This window comes from Citrus clementina, unplaced genomic scaffold (assembly GCF_000493195.1).
Source record: "Citrus clementina cultivar Clemenules unplaced genomic scaffold, Citrus_clementina_v1.0 scaffold_2, whole genome shotgun sequence".
Taxonomy (NCBI): Eukaryota; Viridiplantae; Streptophyta; class Magnoliopsida; order Sapindales; family Rutaceae; genus Citrus; species Citrus x clementina.
Window position 1 is genome coordinate 7,745,828 of NW_006262688.1, and position 23,772 is coordinate 7,769,599.

At 36.0% G+C, this 23,772-nt stretch overlaps 2 protein-coding genes across 2 annotated transcripts; both read left to right on the forward strand.

The window, feature by feature from the left end:
• Nucleotides 1-7,984: 7,984 nt before the first annotated feature.
• LOC18050765 (methanol O-anthraniloyltransferase) lies at nt 7,985-10,008 on the forward strand. Its single transcript, XM_006446198.2, has 2 exons — nt 7,985-8,503; nt 8,966-10,008. Exons 1-2 carry the CDS (start codon nt 8,048-8,050, stop codon nt 9,851-9,853), a joined length of 1,344 nt encoding a protein of 447 aa, XP_006446261.1. The 5' UTR covers nt 7,985-8,047; the 3' UTR covers nt 9,854-10,008.
• A 3,530-nt stretch (nt 10,009-13,538) lies between these two features.
• LOC18050766 (multiple RNA-binding domain-containing protein 1) lies at nt 13,539-22,130 on the forward strand. The gene is given in 16 exon segments (XM_006446199.2): nt 13,539-13,660; nt 13,775-13,882; nt 13,984-14,098; nt 14,444-14,620; nt 14,622-15,151; nt 15,231-15,362; nt 16,091-16,180; nt 16,263-16,386; nt 16,660-16,983; nt 18,055-18,119; nt 18,971-19,145; nt 20,054-20,158; nt 20,247-20,348; nt 20,446-20,619; nt 20,981-21,112; nt 21,192-22,130. Coding segments are annotated over 16 exon segments (2,529 nt in total). The 5' UTR covers nt 13,539-13,658; the 3' UTR covers nt 21,366-22,130.
• The last annotated feature ends 1,642 nt before the right edge of the window (nt 22,131-23,772 follow it).

Here is a 23,772-nt window from a genome sequence, read left to right on the forward strand (position 1 = left end):
CCCCTCTACATACTCATCCAAGTACCGGTTCCATACTAAGTCCTCCACCTGAATCTTCAGGTCACGACATTAGTCGATTGTGTGACCATGAGTGTCATGGAACTTGCAGAATCTGTTCTTATCCCGTCGGTGAGCCGGTTTTGTTATAGGGGCTGGAGGGTACAGCAGGCCTCGTCCTTCGATCCTCTCATACAATTCCTCCATGGAGATCTTCAATGGAGTGTACTGTCTATATGCCAAGCTCTGGTCTACCAGTTGAACTGCTCGGTTATCCTGAATGTTATCTCGGGCTGGTATAGTCGCTAGCTGGTCTGGTCTTCCTACCCTGGAACCACTTGCATGTAACGCTTTGGGAGCGTTGTGATAAGGGCGGGCAGCCATCTGCCTGAATTCTTGTTGCCGCTCCGGGAATGAAGTGCGCGGAGGTTGGGCTCGGCTGTGTTGGAACTGTTGTGGTCTCAGAGCTACAGGGTAAGGGCGGGACCGAGCTGATATTCTGCCCATAGTTGAAGATTCCCCAGCTCGCTTTCCCGATTCGCTCCCACTCGGGGTTCTCTTTTCCTTTCTTCTCAGCTCCTCCAGTTGTTCACTTTTTATCCTCGCCGACTTTTCCTCTTCGATTTCAGTGTCTCTCTTTGCCTGCTCATACCCCGCTGAGTAATTCTGTACCAAGGGACTTCTCAGGTTATACCATAGCCGGCCTATCCTCACTCCCTCCTTTAATCCCCTCGACGCCTGCGGGTGATTGAAGGCCCCCAAATCAAGCACGGCTCGGTGGTATCGTTTTACAAAATCCCGAAGGGATTCTTGTTCCTCCTGCTTCATTCCCATTAGCTCCATCATATCATCCTCTGGGGCCACTGCTCCTTGGAACTGTTCGGCCAACTCTTGGTACATCTGCTCGTACCCTCTGATACTTCCTCGTGACAGCTTGCGGTACCATTCTCAGGCTCGTCCTTCCAGTGTCAATGGTAACACCCTACATCTCTGGGCTGGTGTTCCTTGAACACCCGTCACGTCGTTGAAACGTTCAATATGCACCAGTGGATCACTTCGCCCGGAGTATTTGAGGTCGGGGAAGCGGAAATCTCTTGGGATTATGGTACCCATGATCACAGCTGATAGTGGAGATTCTTCATCTAGCATTATCCTCCAGCTCGGGGGCTTTCTCTTGCCTTGTATCTCCTCTATCACTTGCGCTAATCTGCGCACTTCTTCCTCCAATTCTACGGCACGGTCAAGATCACGCGCAGCTATCTGAGCTCGTTCTTGCTCGGCGTTTTGCAACCACTGTCTGAGCTCTCCTTTATCAATACTGGCCCCTCAGCCATCAATCTCCGGTACCCGTCCGGGGCAAGGTTGGTCCCTCCCTTCATCTACTCGTTCTCTTGAAGCTCGACTAGTGCTTCTGTGGGGATGCACCCTATTAAGTTGATCTACCGGCGGAGGGATTTCCTCAACTCTACGCCTCTGGAAGCTGGGTTCTGCTCCAACATCATCTCTCCCCACGGGGGTTTCACAATCCTTTCTCCACTCATCCCTCAGCTCATACAGTATGGTCGCGAGAGTCTCCATTTGTTTCTCCATCCGCTCCAATCGGTCTTGCATCATCCTCTCCCGGGCTTCATTTGCAATTTCCCGGAGAGTGATTGTCTCCACAATTTCGTTATCCTCCCTCAAAGCATCCTTTCTCGGCACATCTATATCTAATCGTTCGCTGTTTCTCCGGTAATTACTGATTCGGTGGTAGCTTTTTATCCAGCTCCCCACAGACGGCGCCAAAATGTTGATGCTGAAATCTGCTCGCCCTTGGACCGATCAGATTTTTTCACCAACGTTTATGTTATCGACTGTTTGCTCGAACCACTAAGGCTGGAATCACCCTCCTTTCTCTCACTAGACCTGCGTTCACAAAAATGGGTCAGAGAGGCCGGTGGTTTTGCCGGCGTAAACCCTCCGATGCCTAAGTTAGCACAAGGTATTTACAGGAAAACAATGTAATTTAGATTCAAGAAGTTTGTTAGAAATTTATAAGGAAATGGCCTGGTTGCAATTTGGCAGCGTTTTCCCTCTCTCCGTTTTTCTATCCCTTTCTTCATCGATTTCTTTCTCTTTTATAGCCGCCCTCTGTCTCCCGTTTTCCGTTTATCCTGTATCCCTCCTTTTTCGGGTGGTGGCAGTAGGCTTGGCAAAACATCGGGTCGGGCTCGGGCTTGGCCAAACCCGACCCGACCCGATCAATAAAGAACTAAAGCCCGACCCTAAAAAAGCCCTATCTATTTATAGTTAGGATCGGGTCGGGCCCGACCCGAATCGGGCCAACATCGGGTCGGGCTAAGCCCGACCCTAACTAAACCATTTTCCAAATGCTGAAATGCAGCTGCAACTTGCATTTCCAGATTGCTTAAGCTTGCATTTCCAGATTGCAATTTGCATTTGCTTAAGCTTGCATTTCCAGATTGGAACTTACATTTCCAGATTGCTTAAGCTTGCATTTCCAGATTGCTGTCCAAGGCTCCAAGCTGCTCATGTGCTGTCCACATGCCTCAATTAATTAACCACCAAAGCACTAAAATGCTATGCCGTTTTGATGCTTATGGAAATTCCACAATGGAATCAATTTGAAGGTCACATGAGAAGCACATGACTAAATTAAACATGAATAACAATAAGGCTAATATGCAGCCACAATTCAATTCTCAATTCCACAATCATTTCCAAAACCATTTCACACACAAATCAATTCCAAAATCCAACATGAAAAATACATAATACAATTAAATTAAAAACACACAATGTAATTTTTCAACAATTCTAACCAAATCAATTCCATAACCCAACATAAAAAAAAAAGTCTTATACAATAATACAAATAAAAACTCATAATTCAATTCCACAACCAAACTTTTTTTTTTTTAAAAAAAGAACTACTCCAACACTTGCGGGCCACTTTCATCTTCATCCACAAATTCCTCTCCATTAAAAATTTCACTTTCGAGAATTTTACCTATAAAAAAAAAGAAAATGAGAAAATAATTCAAGTTTATAAAATTATTACTAAACCAATTATTTTGTACATTATTTATATTCATACCTTTGGAGTTTGCCCATAGCCAATGTTGAGTGCACATAAGCGCTTCTAATGTCATAGGATGAAGTCTACTCCGATGTGGAGTCAAGACTCTACCTCCAGTGCTAAATGTCGATTCAGAGGCAACGGTTGTCACGGGAATGGGTAAGATATCCTTGGCCATTTGAGCCAAAATAGGGTATTTGCCTTGGTTCACTTTCCACCAATTCAGAATATCAAAGTCCGAAGTGGATTTGATTAAAGGCTCTTCTAAATACCTCTCAAGGTCGGACTTCGATACAATGGTCTCACTATTTTGGCTTGCAAATGCCTCAAACTTCTTTATATCAAAAAATTTACGGCCAGTTCCTAAATTAAAATTAAAACGAACATCGGCCGAAGAAGATTCACCAACAACCGCATCACTCACATTGCCACTCTTAATTTCATAAAACTTAACCAAATCGTTACTTAAATTGCGCACCCTTTGAATTTCATTTGCAGCACCCTCACCATAAAGTTGTGGAAAATAATAATTAACCAATTGCATCTTAAACCTCGGATCAAGAATAACTGCCATCACCAAAATCCCATGAATTTGGGCCCAATATTTATCAAATTTCATAATCATTTGTCCAGCCATTTCTCTAACCACAGGCACACTAGAAAGATCCCATTCATCCAAATTAATCCTCATTTCACATATCATTGGAAAAAAAAGATTAGATGTGGGATATTGTGTACCTGAAAATAACTCTGTCATAGAGTAAAACGGCAGCAAATATTCCAACATCTTTTCAGCCATCTCCCATTCCTCATCTGTTGGCAAAGAGGTGTAGTGTTTGTCGCGCTGCTGCAGTCTCGAAAAGACTATTTTATATTTCACAGCAACATCAAGCATAACATATGTAGAATTCCATCTAGTTACACAATCAAGTACCAACTTTTTCTCACACTTAACTTGTAATTGTCGCGCAGCCATTTCAAAAGTTTCTACCCTCTTTGGTGTGCCCGTCCAATAAGCCACACTATCCCTAATCTTTTTAATCCACTCCTCAATCACTTTCATCCCATCCTTCACAATTAGGTTTAAAATATGAGCAACACACCTCATATGAAAAAAATTCCCACCCATTATCATAGAATCAGCTGGAATCAATCCCATCAACCTATCAACCATAGCATCATTGGTGGAACAATTATCTAAAGTTACAACCGATATCTTTCTATCCACATTCCAATCCAACATACATTTAAAAAATGCTTCAGAAAGAAATTCAGCGGTACGTGGAGCCGGCAAATATATAAACCTATCCATTACCAAAAAATTAAATTTTAGAATTAATTAAATTGAATTAGAAATAAGTAAACATAATATCGATTTTGCAAATATATGAATCTATTCATCACCAAAAATTTAAATTTTAGAATTAATTAAATTGAATTAGAAATAAGTAAACATAATATCGATTTTGCAAATATATGAATCTATTCATCACCAAAAATTTAAATTTTAGAATTAATTAAATTGAATTTAAATAAATATCAAGTAACAAGAAAAGTACCTTAAAATTCGACTTTGTAACCGCCAAGACTTGTCCACAAAATGTCCCGTAACAACCATGTACCCCTTCTTTTGATTACTCGCAGTCCACATGTCTGTAGTAATTGCCACCCTACTATCATTATTCTCCAACAAAGCCATTGCTTTTGCCTTTTCAGCTTGATACAATTTAAAAATCTCACTCTTTAAAGTGTTTCTACTCAAATTCTTCACCAAAGGGTTGGCATAAGACATCAAATCCCTAAATGCCTCATATTCCACAAAATTAAGTGGTAGCTCATGCTTTACAACCAAGGTTGCTATCTTTTGCCGAGCAACAATTGGATCAAATTCTCTCGTCTCAATACAACTTGTTCCATCATCTTTCCTCGTCACGCTAAGAGTTTTTTGTAAGCTATCAAGAACAGAGGGAACACCTTTTGCCTTACATGATTTTTTCAAATGTCTATCCAAATGTGAAGTTCCATTATGACCAGATGCTACCAACTTAGCTTGACAATGATTACATTTCGCCTTCAATTCACCATTAATGGTTACCTTGGTGAAGTGTCCCCAAACATAAGAAGGTTCTCGCATACCTCGCTTTTTTTTATTACTACTTTGTTCTACCCCATCATCATCACGGGATGCCTCTTCAACTCCTTCAACTTCTTGGACCCCTTCAAGAGGAATGTCATCATTTGAATCCTCTTCGCCAACATGAGAATTCTCAAGCGAATTTGACATAATGACCTAAATTAAATGTGTAACAAGTTGCAATTAAAATATAATATTTATGGTAACTACATAATCATTATGAATATAACAAGTTTTATTGGCCATTGTGTGTGTGTGTGTGTGTTTGAATGTCTAGATAAATAAATTAAATTGAGCTGTATGTGAAATTTATTATATTTATAACAATTGACTAGTTCACATGGTGCAGTAAGAAAATTTTTGCAAACTAGTTAAAATTTTAGCTGAAGACGTCTTTGAATCTTCAAGAAACAAAGGGGTAAGGGCATGTAAAAGTACCATGACTTTGAAGTAAAAATGCAGCAACAAGCCCCAAGTAAAAGAAAAGAAAATTCGTGAGTACAAAGAAATCAATTTACAACATACAGCGGGACAAATTATTAAATTCGTGAGTACAAAGAAATCAATCCCTAAGCTGGTATAGCATCCACTGGACTACTCTTTTTAATCGTTAATTAATATATAGTTACTGATCTATAACAAATTCTTTCCATCACCACAAAAATAAAATAAAAATTCAATCTAACGGAATGCATCTAATGACAAAAATTCATGTAATTACAACTTAAAAATTCAACAGGACCGATCGAGGTTGCAGGCTGCTGGTTTTATAGGTAATTACAGAACAAATTGGTCGGAAATAAATTGCCAATTCATGAATTCAACTTACTCACCTAGCGGCGTCGCAGATGGTCACGATGGCGGGTCACGATGGAGAGAAACGCGACAGTGAGACGCGACAGCGAGATGCGACGGCGAGACAACACGATGGCGAGACCACACGACGGCGAGACCACACGACGGCGAGACGCGGCTGATTGGCTGGCGTGCGTAGACAGTCACGATGCTGCTGGCTGATTCGGCGGCGGACTGGGTGGCTGGCTTAGTGGCTTACGGTTTTTGAGAATTTGAGAGCTGTTGCTGTGCCGTGCGTGTGTTGTGTGATTGTGTCTTGTGTGATGCAGCTGTTTGTGATGTGAGCGTGCAGCCTGCAGCGTGTGTGATGTGTGTATTTTTTTTTTTTTGTAAATAGGGTCGGGTCGGGTCGGGTTGGCTTTAAGCCCGACCCTGACCCTAAATTTGTTCGGGCCTTAAAATTGTGGCCCGAACCCGACCCGAAACCCGAAAATTCGGGCCAAAGCCCTAATAATTAGGGTCGGGTCAATCGGGCTAAAATTAGGGCCGGGCTAAATTGCCAAGCCTAGGTGGCAGCCTCTCATGGGGCTCTAACTGTTACATTGTGGGCAAACGTGGGTCTCGCGTGCCCTTCAACGGTTATGAGAAAAGCGCAACTACCGCGATTCTGTGGGATCGTGTTCCCGCTTTCTTGGGGATGAGTATCGGCTCAGTATATACCTATGGACGGTATGTTTTCCTGGTTGTACTCATCTCTGGTCGGTTCATGTTTGCTCCCGTGTTCTGCTCCCATCACTTGGCTGAAGCGATCCATGCTGGGGCGGAAATAGTAGCATGGCCGACCTGGTGCTTTTATGTACTCAACAGATGGTTTATTTGAAATTTTTTATTAACGAAAAATTTGAGAGAGAGAATGTTGCAATGGTACTGCATTTATTTGCAGAAAAAAATAAATTTTATTAAGGGATCTCTTAAGTTACATTTTATGTAATTTACACCACATTATTTATGTGTGTGGGTGTAAGTTACATGAATGTAACTTAGTGTTTACCTTTTATTAAATGAGATGAATGAACAATAAGAAAGTGAGATTTATCAGATGAAAATGAATCATGTTGAGAATTTTGATATTTTGAAATTAAATTAAATTATGCTAAAGTACATCTTTGTCCTCTAAAATATAAAAAAGGGTAACGGTCATTTTATCTAATAATAAATATATGAGTAGAAAAATTGAAAGACTTGACTTCTTTTGGTTAATTTAAATGTATAGATACTATTTTGCCTTTATAATCATTAAAATCAATGGAAAAATAAAAAAATTTTAGAGGATAACTTGATATTTTTAAAACTAGAGAAGATAATTTGAAAATAATCTATTGATGTGGAGTAATTCAAAATTTTGCCTTGCGTGTAACACATGCATTAATTTGTCACTTATGCATTAAAAACCTATGAACAGGCAAGCATTCAATCCTTGTCCCTTTCTTTCAACTTTAAGTTTGTAATTTAGAGTGGTGGACTATCACTCTCAAAGTTAAGAAAAACTACGAGAGTAGTGGTTTGAGTCTCTATAAACTCAATCTCTCTCAATTAAGTAAAAAATTATGTAGAATTAATTTGTAAGTCTTTCTTCTTTATGAAATGTGAACGGAGCTGAGACATCTCTTTTCTGTAAATGTCATATGTCAAGACATGTACTTCATAGAATTATTGTAATAATATAAGTCTCAAGTTATATATCTGATTATAAATATCAATGTAATATCTATTCTAATAACAGTTATAAATATTTATGTAATACAGTAATATGATGTGTAAACAATATTAAAAAAAGAAAAAAGTTTGCAATTTAGAGTCAAGCTACTAGAATCCTGCGTCAATGCACCATTTCGATTTGACAGGAATTGCATGTGGTGGAGACTTGGTACAATGATAGCCCCCTGGCCCTGCCGCACCATAAACACCATGCAAACACATAAGCACAACTGATTAATTACCACACACAGATTCTAAGCCAATAAGCCAATAACTTTTTGACGATGACCTTGACATTGCTTCAAGAATTCTCAGTTAAACGGCGGGCGCCGGAACTTATTGGCCCGGCGTTGGCGCCGAAAAGTCATGAAGTGAAGCAACTTTCCGATATCGATGACCAACAAGGTCTATGGTTTCAAGTTCCATTAATATTTTTCTACAAGAATAATCCTTCACCTTCGATGAAAGGGAAAGATCCCGTTAAGGTCATCAAGGAAGCCCTGAGTAGGGCACTTGTGTATTATTATCCTTTTGCTGGTAGGCTTAGAGAAGGGTCCGATGGTAAGCTCATGGTGGACTGCAATGGTGAAGGAGTATTGTTTACTGAGGCTGATGCTGACTTCTCACTTGATCAGCTTGGTGATGATGAAATTAAGCCACCATGTCCATATTTGGATGAGCTACTTTATGATGTTCCAGGCTCCGAAGGCACTCTTGGCTGCCCATTGTTGTTATTTCAGGTGAGTGACATTACTTCAAACCGAATTTTAATTATGTATTTATAGATTTTCTTTTTTCTTTTTCTTTTTCTTTTCTTTTCTTCTTCTTCTTCTTCTTCTTCTTTTTTTTTTTTTGTAGAAATGTTTACTTTGAAAACAACGTTGAAAATTAAATTCTGAAGGGAAATTTTCAAAACCCTCGGTTGTACTTTTATTATATTAATTATTCACCCATCATGTTTCAAAACTCTATAGGAAAAAATTAACTTTCATATCATGTATACTTATCCTGAAGTAAATGATATTACCTGTTGTTTGGTATTTTGGATCTCTCTCATTTAGATTTTATTCGATGAGATTCTCCTCCTTCAGAAATTGCACTTTTACTTTCTGATGATACCAATGGTTTTCTCTGTTACCGCTTTCTGAATAAGCATATAATTAACCTAGCTTTTCGGCGTTCTTATGTGTTTCTAAATGAAGGTGACACGATTGATATGTGGAGGATTCGTACTTGCATTTCGGGTGAACCACACAATGTGCGATGCATTTGGTTTCGTGCAATTCTTGAAAGCCATGGAGGAAATGGCTTGGGATAATGCAAAGGCACCATCCTTACTTCCAATTTGGCAACGAGAGCTCCTGAACGCAAGAAACCCACCTCAAATTTCTTGTGTCCACCATGAATATGACCAAATAGACCCGATCAAAGCTACCCTGAGAACCAAAAACCCAAATGACCTAGACCACAAATCACTCTTCTTTGGTCCGAAAGAAATTTTGTCACTTCGAAATCAGCTTCCCCCACATCTTAAAAACTGTACGACATTTGAGCTACTAACTGCTTGCATATGGAGATGCCGTACAATTGCACTTGGATTGGACCCAAATGAGATCGTTCGAGTTTCATTCACATTTAATATTAGAGGCAAGCGTTTCAACATGCAGATACCTCAAGGGTATTATGGGAACGCATTTGTGTTCCCAGCTGTGTGTTCAAGAGTTGATGCATTGTGTGGGAGTCCATTGGGATATGCTGTGGAGTTAGTGAAGGAGGGAAAGGCCAAAGTGAGTGAAGAGTATATAAGATCTGTGGCTGACCTTATGGTGACTCGAGGTCGACCGGTGCCCACAACTATGGGAGATTTGTACTTCATTGTTTCGGACACAACTCGAACTGGATTTGAAGAGATTGATTTTGGGTGGGGAAAGCCTATGTTTGCTGGAATCGCTGGGTGTGCGCTATTCATTAGCTTTTATGTGAATTATCAGAAAAAAAATGATTGCGAGCGTGGGATTGTGGTGCCAATACGCTTGCCATTCTCAGCCATGGAGAGGTTTCAAGAAGAAATCAAGAAGATGACTATTTGACCTTTGAATAGGAAGTCTTCCCTAGAGAATTTGGATCCAGTGTTAATCAAAGCGATGCTGATCTATAAATGCATTGTGTTATATGTACAAATATAATAATATACGAAAAAATAATGAGAGACTTGAAAAAGTACCCACATAGATATTAGATTAGATCGGCATCGAATTTAGAATTGTTTGTGTTAGTACTATATATGTATGCTTTGAGTTTGGAAAAAAATAAAAGCTTGTTTAATTAAAGTATTTTGAAATAAATCAGTGTATTAATCTAATAAATTATTTATATGTATCAATTTGAGTTATTGGTGCTAAATTATTTACTTGGACTTATTTATTTGTTTTTATAGTTATTATTTACTTGTACTTATTAGAGAATCTTCAAAAGATTTTTTAAATAAAATTTTATTATATATTTGAAGAGCTACATCAGCATTTAAAATTTAAAAGACACTGCAATTAAGATTCTTCAAATAAGAAATGATTCTATCTTTTTAATTTTGTAGAGTTGTTTTCTCTATCTTCAATCTATATTTTATTACTTTTTATTGGAGAGAAAGAAAAGTGCTTTAATTATCATTTATTTTTTGTTTGAAAAAGTATTTATTTGATTAAAATAATATTAACTTATTTTTATTTGAAGAGTATTTTAGAGAATAATATTTTTTTTACTGTCCTTTTTACCACATAGGTAAGCAAATAAATATTTGAAGAGTAAAATTAATAGAATCTTGTGGAGATACTCTGAGGGGTGATTCTATAAATCAAAATGTATTTTTCAAAAACTTTAATTTGCAAGTGTAAATTATTGTTTAAGTACTTTTTATCGGATACTAAATCAATTCCTAAAATGAAAAAAGATGTCAAAAATAATTTAACCTTAATAAACTATTTCAAAATACAGGCATGATAGAAAGTGACGGAAGAAGCACTATTTGGTAAATCCATTTTTAATTTTTGTTTTCATAGATTCCAAGGTACAGAATAATTGACGCACATCAAAATGTTATTGGTGGGTGATTTTCATGTGACATGAAATCATGGAGTGTACCATGAAATATCTCAATCAGTTGGCTTGACTCCCCAAAATATGAATGTACGAAAAGTTAGAAAAAAATTATGGTTTTAAAGCATGCCATTTGTCTTGCAAGTAGCGTGGCTCCAACGTTATCCAATAATTAACGTTTGCAATTGGCACCATCCTTCATATTTATGTGGATTTAAATTTTTCTTTGAAGAGGTAGAAATTTTGATTCCATATTTTAAAAATATTTGAAATTATCATGTGTATATAAATTTTTAAAATTTTCAGTTTTATCCTTATTTAAAATTGAAAGCTCAAACCCTCATATTTTGTTACATCACAATTTTTTTTAGAAAATTATCATTGCACCATTTATGTTGTCTTATATCCATCCAACTACTATAAAATTCTAACATATTTTATGCACCACCTTTCTTTTTAAATTTATATCAATTAGCCACTTTTACACTAACACCGTTAAAAAATTTAAATTAAATGACAATTTTACTCCTAAATAAATTAAAATATTATTTTATTTTATAAAAAAATTGAAAAATAAAAAATTATAATTATAAAAATACCCATAAATTTTTAGAAAAAATAAATCCCAAAATATTTTTTATTTTTTAATAAAAATTATTTTAAAAATATATATAATTGTAAAAATAATTGTAAAATTTTTGGATATAATAAAATCCTCTAAATTATTAAAATTTTGGGATTTATTTTTTTCATAAATAAATTCAGTTATTTTTATTAAAATTTTGTAAAATTATAATTTTTAATAAAAATTAAAATTCTGCAAAATTTAAATTTAATAAAAATCACCTGAGCACCTTTATTTGGGATTTATTTTTTATTAAAATTATGAGTAATTTTGTAATTATAATTTTTTATTTTTCAAAGCTTTTATAAGATAAAATATTCTTTTAATTTATTTAGGGAGTAAAATTGTTATTTCATTTAAATTATTTACTAGTGTTAGTGAAAAAGTAACTTATTGATACAAATTTAAAAAGAAAGATAATACATAAAACATGTTATAATTTTGTAGTGATTGGATGAATATAAGATAAAACATAGGTGGTGCAATGATAATTTCCCTTTTTTTTTTTCTAACCAACAATCATTATTTTTTAGTTTCTCTCCCATTTTCACCATTGCTAAATAGTCTATTAATCTATTCATCGTTTTTCTTTCAGAGTAGCATTGCTAGAATTCATCCCAAAAAAGAAGATAGCATTGTTGAAATGAGATTGGTTGCATGTAGAGCAAGACAATTCACTAAATGGTGTTGCTTTATTTTTTCCGGTGGATATAAGTGATCGAGTGCTGTAAATTATTGTGCTATTTTCATTTTATTTCTTCCTGGCCCATATTTCTACTCAACAAATGTAATACAACTAATTATTATTTATTTTCAAAAGAAAAACTAATTAAGTTGATAGTTAACTGACGATTGTGAATGGAACACATTTTGATGGGTGATTTGAAGAGGTCCAAATAAATATGGTTAATGGGTCGGGTGGCATACGGCACGACACGACACGAGCACGTTTTGGTTGGGCGCACGACATGGCACAACACGCACGTGGGCTGGGCCGGAGCTCAAATTCTAGGCACACAAATATTAAAAGCACGGTACGATTAGAGATGTACATAATAAACACGCTTTATCGGTGGGCTAGCATGCAGCCGTGGGCCATCAATAGTACGTGGACCAAAGTATATCAAAATAAAATTTTTTAATGAAAAGAAAATATAAAATGTTATGATTTCTACAAATATCTTGAAATTAAATTTCTTAATATATATATATATATATATATATATATATATATATTAGCATAGGCTTTTAAAATTTAATTTAAGTCTTAGTTTAAATAAATATCATGATTTTATAAATAATAAATAAAATTTTTGAAGACATTACTATTTCATTTATGAAATCATAACTTAGTTAATGAAGATATACTTCATTTGTGAATGAAATATTTGTAAGGTGTGACCTGTGATTTGTTATAATTGATATATTGTAGTTGTGACTTTTTATAATCGTTATTTTGGGATTGTAATTTTAATTTTCAATAATCATTACTATGATTTATGAAATTAAATATATATATTGTTGTGTTATGATTGATTATTGTGAAATTAAATAAATAGTTATGAAATTACGATAAATTAATAATAAAATATTAATTGCTCTCTTAATAAAAATTATTATTATTGTTGTTATTGTTGTAGTTGTTGTTGTTGATATTATTAGGTGATGATCTTAAAAAAGCACGCTAAACACGTGAATTTAAATAAAGCATGTCAGGAACGTGAACTTTTTAAAAACATTTGGGTTTGAGGGGTAAAAAAAAAAGTTGATAGACTTTTTTTGGGGACAATCCACTACACGACCCGAGTGGCTCGATCCATGAACCGTGCTGGGCCTTAATAAAAAAATTTGGGCACGACATAATATGGCCCACCAGTTTAATGGGCCGTGCCTTGCCGGACCATGGGCCCTAATGGCCGTGGTTTGCCGTTGGACACCTTCAGGTCCAAAATCCGACTTGGCCGTAATTGCAAAATATATCCCATAAAATAGCTTGTTTTCTAAAATACACCTCTATAGAGTGCTATTTTCACAAATGCCCCTAATTGATAGGTCACTACTTAAAATTTCAGTCGAGAGCCACCACCGGTCCACCGCTCTCTCTCTTTCTCTGTTCCTCTTCGTTAAGCCACTGAAGCGGCGAAGCCTCTATCAAAAAAAAAAAAAAAAAAAAAACAATGTAAGTTGTTCACTTCTTAACTCTCTTAATTAACTAATTTTTTTAACTTTCTTATTTCCTTTATTAAAAAAAAGAATTAAACTTGAATTTGCTCGGACGATTTTGAATGTACAGGTCGAGAATTTGCGTGAAGAATTTACCAAAATACGTGACGGAGGATCGCCTGAGAGATTTTTTTTCTCAGAAAGGAGAAATAACTGACGCCAAGCTTATGCGCACCAAGTAATTTTTGAATTTTTTTTCGTTTTTTAATTTTGCTGGAATTTTATTTATTTATTTATTTTTTAATTTGGTTGTATTGCTGTGTCTTGATTTTTGTTTAGAGATGGCAAGAGCAGGCAATTTGCTTTTATTGGTTTCCGTACCGAGCAAGAAGCTGAGGAAGCTATAAAGTACTTTAACAAATCTTATCTTGACACTTGTAGAATCTCTTGTGAGGTCGGTTTTTGTTATTACTCTGTTTTATTTTATTGATTTTTAATTTTTATTTTCAGAGTAGGAGAATTTTGTTTTCTTATTATTTACATGCTTTTAGCGGTAATTGGGAGATTATTGAGTGAAAATTAACTTAAGTGATTTAGTTATCATTTAATCTACTTCATGAATCTGAAATGAATTTGATGTATGCCTGTGGCTAATATACTCATGGAATGTAAAGGATTAGTAATTTTGGTTGGTCTGACTAATGTAGATTTGGTTGATTAATATATCTTTGCTGATTATATTTTGTCAAGTACCCGAGTGTGCATAAAAAAAATTGAAGACTCCATAGCTTGTTTCTAGATTGCTCGTAAAGTTGGGGATCCAAATATGCCTCGTCCATGGAGTCGATATTCTTTGAAGAAAGAAAAAGAAGTGTCAGAAGATGAGAAGAATCCTGTTCTTGCTGCTAAAAGAGGAGAGAAAAAGACTATTGAAAAGGTTACTGAGAATGACGATCCTCAGCTTCTAGAATTTCTCTCAGGTGATGCAGCCGAGGGTCAAGTCAAAAATGTGGGCAAATGATACCTTGATTGGTCTCATGGCTGACCAGAAGGCCAAAGTCTCTGAGAATATATCACAAGCAATCAAAGGAGGGGAGAAATCAATTACATTGCATGTTAAGCCAGATAAATCCAATGTGATAACAGATAGCCAGGCAACTGAGAAATCAAAAAATGCTGCTGCTGATGAATTAATGTCAGATATGGATTATTTTAAGAGTCGAGTGAAGAAAGATTGGTCAGATTCGGAAAGTGAAGATGATTCTGCTGGTGATGGTGATGATGATGAGGACGGGGAGGAGAAGGAGGAAGAGAATGACCACAATGGTGATTCTAATGAAGAATGTGATAGTATTATAAAGGATTCAATTCATTCTGGGGTTGGAGAAGAAGATGCCAATGGTGAAATTGTTGACCCAGGGAATCCATCATCAAGTTTGAAAGATGTGCAACAAGAAGTTTTGGAAAGTGGTCGTCTTTTTGTCCGTAATCTTCCATATACAGCAACGTATGTACCTTACAGCCTCTTTTTCATAATGGTCATATATATGACTATAAATATACTTACATAAATCTTTATGTAACAGTGAAGATGAGCTGAGGGAGCACTTCAGTAAATTTGGCAATGTCTCAGAGGTCCACATTGTTGTTGATAAGGATACAAAACGGTCCAAAGGGATAGCTTATGTTCTTTATGCAATTCCAGAATCTGCATCAAGGTACTTGTGTTTGGGTGTTTTCTGTTACCTAAAACTTCTTGGTGTTGCATTGATACTTTTAAATTCATCAGTGGATTATTAGGAGGTCTCTGAAACTTATCCTTAGTTGAGACCTCATAAATATGCTCTCATATGTGACTTGGGAATAAGAAAGATAGTTGGAATACACATATGTGTAATTTTCTTATTAAAAAATGGGAGAAAAATGTTGGAGATATGGTAGTTCATAGGAGAGAGCTAGGAGATGTTGGATTTTTTCCCATTCTTGGGGCACTTATCTGCGAGAGGCTTTTTTTTTTTGGGCTAAGACAGGTGCCATCGCATTGGTGTTTCTTTTGGCATAACTAACCATTTTAAGCTTTGAATTTCTGTACATGGTTTGCTGACATGGTCAAAGTGCAGTGATAACTAACACATGTTAGCCTTTCATCCTTTTCTTGTATACTTAATTTTTCTCAGAATACTGTTAATTGTTATTCTTTCCTTTTATCACTGCATTATTCATAGTTATTGGGGTCCATGAACTTTTTCAGTTTGCAGATTGTTTACTGTTGGATCATATGGTAGATTACAATTTATGGTACTAGCAAATTCTTCTTGGCCACTGGTTTGATACATTGCAGGATGGATGTGCTGTTTGAGTCGGTTTTGGATCTTATCCTGCACTTGTTTATTTATCTTCCTTCCTGTTTTTGTTCAAGTCATTGATTACTTGGTTGTATGTGCAGGGCCATAGAAGTACTAGATAATTCAATTTTCCAAGGTAGATTGTTGCATGTTATGCCAGCGAGACACAAGAAATCCTCAGACAAACAAGAGTGAGTTTGCTTTTGGATTCCAGGCTTCAAGGTTTGTGGTTTTACTTATGTATGATGGAACTTGACACTGTTTTCTTTCTAGGCTTCACAATTCTACAAGCCAGGGTACAAAAATGTTGAAACAACGGAGGGAGGAAGAAAGGAAGGCATCTGAAGCTAGTGGAAATACAAAAGCATGGAATAGTTTGTTTATGCGCCCTGATACGGTATGCTAACCTAAAAGAAAAAAAGGAGACATGATTTTTTTCCCCCCTTCCCCTGTCCTAAGAAATTACTTTTTCGATGTTGATTTGTCTTTTAAAAATTCATGACCATTTCACCATGAAGTAATTATTCTATCATAGATAAGGCTCTTTTGTTGTCCTATTTTGGCCAGATATTTAAAGCAGTTGCATTTCCATGTCTGTGGTTATGGTTGATGTAAATTTTTCTGTTTGAATTCTGGCCTCATTTTTGTGTTTCATCTTGCCTGTTAATAGGTTGTAGAAAACATTGCTAGGAAACATGGTGTTAGCAAGAGTGATTTACTTGACCGAGAGGCCAATGATCTTGCTGTGCGTATTGCTTTGGGTGAAACTCAAGTTATTGCGGAGACCAAAAAAGCTCTTACGAATGCTGGGGTAAATGTTTCATCTTTGGAGGAATTTTCTGCTGGGAAAACTGATGGTCTGAAAAGAAGCAGCCATGTATTTTTAGTGAAGAACTTGCCTTATGATTCTTCTGAAGGTGAACTAGCTAAGATGTTTGGTAAATTTGGGAGTTTGGACAAAGTTATTCTCCCTTCAACAAAAACATTGGCCTTGGTAAGCATCCTTTTCAGATCTTAATTATTTTCCATGTATCCTGTTTTTTGAACAGCCACAGTTGGTGTTTTAAGACTGCTTGTATGTAGAATTGATACCTCCCTAACCTGATCCTTATAGAATGAAGAAAGAGGTCAGGAAAGAATGCCGAATGTCATGAATAAGTAGGTTGTCAGTGATTTTCATCAATGTTGCATGTAGCTGACTGAGGATGTTCATTTTCTAGAGGATACAGGATGAAGAAGTATAAATCTGGGAATATACTGGGACGTTAAATGTGGCTCTGTATTAAACTGGGATTATGTTGTCTGGTACAAGGAAGACTATTCAATTAAAGATGGCAAAATGGGCATGACTTGAGACTGTTACTTAACAGTGTAATCTGCCATTTGCAGGATACAAATCTTGTGGTGACAGTTTTTGTTTTTGTTTATAAGACTGAAGGCCAGGCTTCATGTTCAAGTGACACTGGTGGCTTTTGATTGATGCTTTTCTTTGACACAAGTGGAATTGGATGCAACTCCAATCATTTAGAGGCTTAACTTACAATTGAATATTGAAACATAGAGTTTGATTGCATTTGTCCTTTTTTTCTCTTAGGAAGCAATCTGATTGAGTTGTTGGTGTGCCTCCTGAGACTAATTTAGACATTGGTTTACATAGTTGGACTCGTAAAAAGACTTTTCTTTTCTTTTTTTTTCCCATTTTTTACCCCTTGGTCAGTGGCTTTGAAAGTTTAACGAGTGGATAGAAAAGTAGTTGTTTAGCTTCCATTCATTACACTTCTATTTGGAGTATTACCTGTATTATTCAGGAACAATTTTTAGATGTATTTAATAATGATTGTATCAATCTTGCTTCTAGAAATGCCAATCTTTGAGGGTTAAGTACTTCAGACTTGACTGATTTTTAATTTACTTAACCATATATGGAGAAAATGCTGCTCTAAAGAACCACAATTGCTATATGCCTGAATTAATGCTGTTGTGTAGCCTAATAGAATTAGTATTACATTTCAGGTTGTTCTCCTCTTTCTTCCCCTCTTAAATATCTACATGCATTGCTTTTCAGGTTGTTTTCCTTGAACCAGTTGAAGCAGCTGCTGCTTTCAAGGGTTTAGCATACAAGCGTTACAAGTATGTATATCTTTGTTTCTTTTAAGGCCATTGGTTGAGCCCCTTACAAAAGACATGGATAATCAATTTTTTATGTGAATCTGACCAAAAGACTTCAGCTTCTAGATTGGAACATGGACTTGACCTGCTAACTCTATATTAAATATTCAAGAAAAGATTTCTTAGCTAAAACTTCAGAACATTGATTTGACTTCACACAGCCAGACAAACACATTCTCCTATATATGTGTGGTCAGCACACCCGCAAACAGTAGATATGTTTGCTTATTAGATGCAATTTTATTTATTTATGTTTTTTTCCCCCCACACAGCAATACATCAGCTGTTTATGATAAGAAAATGTAGTATCGCTTTTGATATGAACTACCATTTACGATAGCAGATTAGATAAGTTTGAGTTGGTTATTAAAGAAAAATAACCTTCTGCTGACAACTTTTTCCATACCTTTTCTTTTTTAAAGTTTTCATGTTTATAGGTAGTTAAGGAATAAATAAAACATATCTGTAGAAAACTGTAAGAGTTCTTTCCTTACTAGACATTATAGTAGAGATGAACGAAATTGCAACACCCTTTATGCATATCAAGTAGAATAATGCTAAGAATACAAACTCTTAAAAACTATATTCTACTAATTGGCATGGCACTATTGTATGATTCCCGTGTGGATTATATTATTTGCTCTTATTAAATGGATTGACTTTTGTGTTTCTGTCCAGCCAATACTTTAATGTGAAATCAGTTTGTATGTAATATTTTGTTCCAAGAGTTTTTGTCTGTAGCATTTATCTATTGAATAAGAGGCATACAATAGCTACTTAAACAGTATTTTTTTCTTGTATTGATAATGAAGGGGTGTTCCATTGTATTTGGAGTGGGCTCCTAGTGATGTCCTCAGTCAAAGTTCTACTTCCAAGGGTAATCAAAAGAATGATGCTGTGGTTGGTGAACATGATGCCAAGAGAGCTCTTCTAGAGCAACAACTGGAAGGAGTAACAGATGCTGATATTGATCCTGATAGAGTTGAGGTGTGTCATATTAATGAATTCTTATCTTGCTTCTTTTCCCTGTTCTGCTTCATGCCGTATATTTTTTATGCTAATTGTTTTCGTGATTATGCCTTGTTTTATCTTGTTCCTTTATGGTCCTTAAACATGTCAAATGTATTCTTTCAAGTTGCTGTTAGTTTATTGGCCGTAAGGTGGCTGTAGATGATTACAATTCCTCTAGTCAATATCTTTGGGTCATTTTTCTTTGTTCATCATTTATATGTTGGCGCACATCGCAAAAAGATTTTTGTCCATTTGTCCATTGCTTGTTGATTGGAGATCAACAACAATGTTGGTATGAATCATGTTAAACCACTGCATTTGTGAGGTCTTTTCTTTAGATTTATAGCCATCTTTTACTATTTTATTTTTATGTAGATGTCATGGATTTCTGGCAATCTTAGATTTGTGTTATTCGTTTCATTATTTTTATTTTTTTCTAAGTTCATTCTCCCACGGCCCAACCCCAACACCACCATCCAAAACAACAAATCCGTATGTACTCATTCTGTTGCAGCATCTTGTTTTTCTTATGAATTTAACTATTCATCAAAAACAGAGGAAAACAGTGAATGCTTTCCATATGCTTGGATTCAGCAATTTCAGTTGCTCAGTACTATTTGTTCTGTGATTTGAAAAGGAGGTTGATACATATTATATAGATTGTGTTGCATCGTTTTTCTCTTAACTGCATTTTTTACGACATATGGTTGCTTCTAGAAAAGTCACATTATCATATTTCTTGAATCATAAAGTGACAAGAGTAAATCATATGCTTACAGTGCTTCGATAGAAACTTTCTAGCTCTATGGATTTGCGGTGTCTTTGCTTTTTGTTTCTGTTTATGGTTTTTTCATTCATTTCTCTTTTTGCCTATCATGTTTCAGTCAAGATCTTTATTTGTCAAGAACTTGAATTTTAAGACTTGTGATGAGAATTTGAGAAAGCATTTTGGTGAACACATCAAGGAGGGAAGAATTCTGAGCGTCAAGGTAATTATCTGGACACTTCAAAGATAATATATGATTTTCTTGATTCTTTAATTCACTCATTTTATGGTTCTGTTCCACCCTGTTACAGGTAAAGAAGCACCTGAAAAATGGAAAGAATGTTTCTATGGGGTTTGGTTTTATAGAGTTTGATTCTGTGGAGACAGCAACAAATGTATGCAGAGATCTACAGGTGGCTACCAGATGCTAAGTTAGGTTAATATCATTAGAATATAGTTCAAAATTTTGGAAACTGATGCATCGTCGACAATGTCTCGTCTCTTTTTTAGGGAACTATTTTGGATGGGCATGCTCTCATCTTACAACTATGTCATGCCAAGAAGGATGAACAAGTGGTGAAAAAGGCTGAGAAGGATAAGAGTTCAACAAAATTACTTGTGAGAAATGTTGCTTTTGAGGCAACAGAGAAAGATCTGAGACAGCTGTTTAGCCCATTTGGCCAGGTGGTTATTTTTCTTTTGATGAGTAATGATGCATTTCATTAAAAATGCCTAGTAAGTAAAAAGGAAGGAACAGGACCATGGAATCTAAGACAAGTTGGAAAGAGTTATTGCTATATTACAGCAAATATTAAACTATTGTTTGATTAACCAGATAACGAGACAAAAGTAAAGGTTATATGTAGGATAATAGAAGTTTTCAATTAAATATCTAAATTTGTTGCAAGATGTGCACAGGTATAATCCCTTCTCAAGGATTACCTGCATTTAAATTCATTTCAGCGATGCCGAAAGACTTATAATTGAACGTGCTGGACATGCTTTTTCTCTTGTTGATTTCTATGTTTTTATATGTTTTTTGTAGATAAAGAGCTTAAGGCTGCCAATGAAGTTTGGAAATCATAGGGGCTTTGCATTCGTTGAGTATGTAACAAAGCAAGAGGCGCAAAATGCACTTGAAGCACTTTCAAACACCCATCTCTATGGTCGGCATCTGGTAAGCTATCTGCCAGTTCTTATAGATATTCTCTGTTGCACATGATCAGATAATATCTATAATTGCCCCCACATTTCAGGTGATGGAGAGAGCAAAGGAAGGGGAGAGTCTGGAAGAATTGCGGGCTCGAACTGCTGCTCAGTTTACCGATGAGGTAAATGGGTTTCAAAATTCAACTAAGTTGTCTAAGAAGAGGAAGCACATGACAATCTTGGACGAAGGTACAATGAAGTTTGAAAGAATTGCTGAGTAGAGTGCTTTATATGAAAATTGAACAGTATATTTAGGGTCTAGTTGAAGTGCAATTGTTCTACATCTCCGCATACAAGCAGCCAACAACTCAAATGTTGAACAAGGCCAAGTGTTAAGAGCTACTCCCTCGTAAGTGTGAGGGTAGTAGTTTGAACCTCAACAAAAACAGTTTTCTCCTCAAAAATATATATTTTTTATAGCCTTCAACGCTTATGCACTAGAAATCCACTACAAGTGTGATACTTTCATTGGTACCAATCCAAAAATCAACTTCCATTACACCTTAGAAATCTCTCACTGATATTTGAGGGACAGGGAGAAGACTGCCTGACTGCCTGACTGCCTGACTGCCTGAAAGGAAAAAATAAATACATGTACATAAAATTAGGTTATAATCTTTGACTTTCAACACTCCCCCTCAAGCTAGCTCGAAGATATCTATCATTCTCAGCTTGGAATTCAGTGATTGAAAAACTTGTTTTGATAATCCCTTGGTGAGAATACCAGCAACTTGCTTTTGAGTAGTAACATATGGAATGCATATTAGGCCTTTCTCCAGCTTCTCTTTTATACAGTGTCTATCAATCTCGATATGTTTTGTCCTATCATGTTAGACTGGATTATGAGCAATGCTAATGGCAGCTTTATTATCACAATACAGTCTCATTGATTTAGTTTTCCACACCTTCAACTCTATTAGAAACATTCTCAGCCACATAAGCTCGCAAATTCCCAACGTCATTGCTCTAAACTCAGCTTCAGCACTTGATCTTGCAACCCACTGGTGTTTCTTGCTTCTCCAAGTAACTAGATTTCCCCCAACAAATGTACAATAACATGATGTTGACTTTCTATCAACAAATGATCCAGCCCAATCTGCATCTGTATATGCCTCAACCCTTAGGTGATTATTCTTAGAGAATAAAATGCCTTTTCCTGGAGATGTCTTCAAATATTTCAGTATCCTAAACACATCTTCCATGTACTCTACATTAGGAGAATACATAAATTGACTCACAACGCCTACTGCAAATGTAATGTCTGGACGAGTATGACACATACAGGTTAGCTTTCCAACTAATCTTTGGTACTGTTCCTTATTAACCAACCTTCTTTTAGTAGTTGCCCCAAGTCTATGGTTGGATTCTATAGGAACATCGCTAGGTTTGCATCCTAACATCCCAGTTTCTTCCAAGAGATCCAGAATGTATTTCCTTTGTGACAAAAATATCCCTTTCCGAGACCTAGCCACTTCAATTTCGAGGAAGTATTTTAGATAACCTAGGTCTTTAGTTTCAAACTCTTTGGTTAACAACATCTTGAGTCTTTCAATTTCATCTATGTTATTTCCAATCAAGATGATATCATCCACATACACAATAAAAACAGCGAGCTTATCTTCTTTACCATGCTTAAGAAACATGGTATGATCACTATGGATTTGTCGATATCCACATTTGAGAATAAATCTTGTAAATCTGTCAAACCAGGCTCTTGGTGATTGCTTGAGCCCGTATAAGGACTTTTCCAGCTTGCAAACTTTTCCTCTTTCAAACATATTCTCAAACCCTAGTGGTGGATCCATATACACCTCCTCTTCTAAATCTCCATGGAGAAATGCATTCTTCACATCTAGCTGTTGTAATGGCCATTCTAAATTTGCAACAAGTGACAATAGGACCCGAATAGAGTTCATTTTTGCAACAGGGGCAAATGTCTCTTGGTAATCAATTCCATATGTTTGAGTATATCCCTTAGCCACCAGGCTAGCCTTGAATCTCTCAATTGATCCATCAGCCTTATGCTTAACCGTAAATACCCATTTACAACCCACAATTTTCTTTTCAGAAGGCAAGTCTGCAAGACCCTAAGTTCTATTTTTATATAATGCTCTCAATTCTTCATGAATCGCTTCTCTCCACTTTGGATTTGCAAGAGCATCCTGTACTGTTCTAGGAATAGTTACAAATGAAAGATTAGCAGCAAAAGCTTTAAATGATGGTGAAAATCTATGATAAGAGAAACTTAGAAATATGATGTTTAGTACAAGTTCTAACACCTTTTCTATGAGCAATAGGCAAATCTAAATCTAAATCAAGTGACCGAATAGAGTTTAAATGTAATTTAGACTCAGATTGAACAGTACCTGTGTCTTCCAATAACTCTATGTTCGGTTCAGAATTTTGGCAGTCAGGAGATGTACAAATTGTTTTATTTCATCGAGAATATACCTTTAGCTTTTGAGTATCCTCTTGATTTTGTGCGGTGGATTGTTGAATTTGTGAAAACACTTGCTAGTCATCATTTGGGTCAGGCTATTTCTGTGGGGAAGAACAATGTTGTTCTTTTTGCTGATTGTTATTGGAAGGTGGCAGATTTTGTGGAGAGCAAACTATCAAAGGTGAAGT

Bases quoted from the DNA above. Each gene is read 5' to 3' on its own strand.
- LOC18050765 (XM_006446198.2), top strand. From the start codon at position 8,048: ATGACCTTGACATTGCTTCAAGAATTCTCAGTTAAACGGCGGGCGCCG. The intron at 8,504-8,965 runs GTGAGTGACATT...TTCTAAATGAAG, and splicing joins GCCCATTGTTGTTATTTCAG to GTGACACGATTGATATGTGG.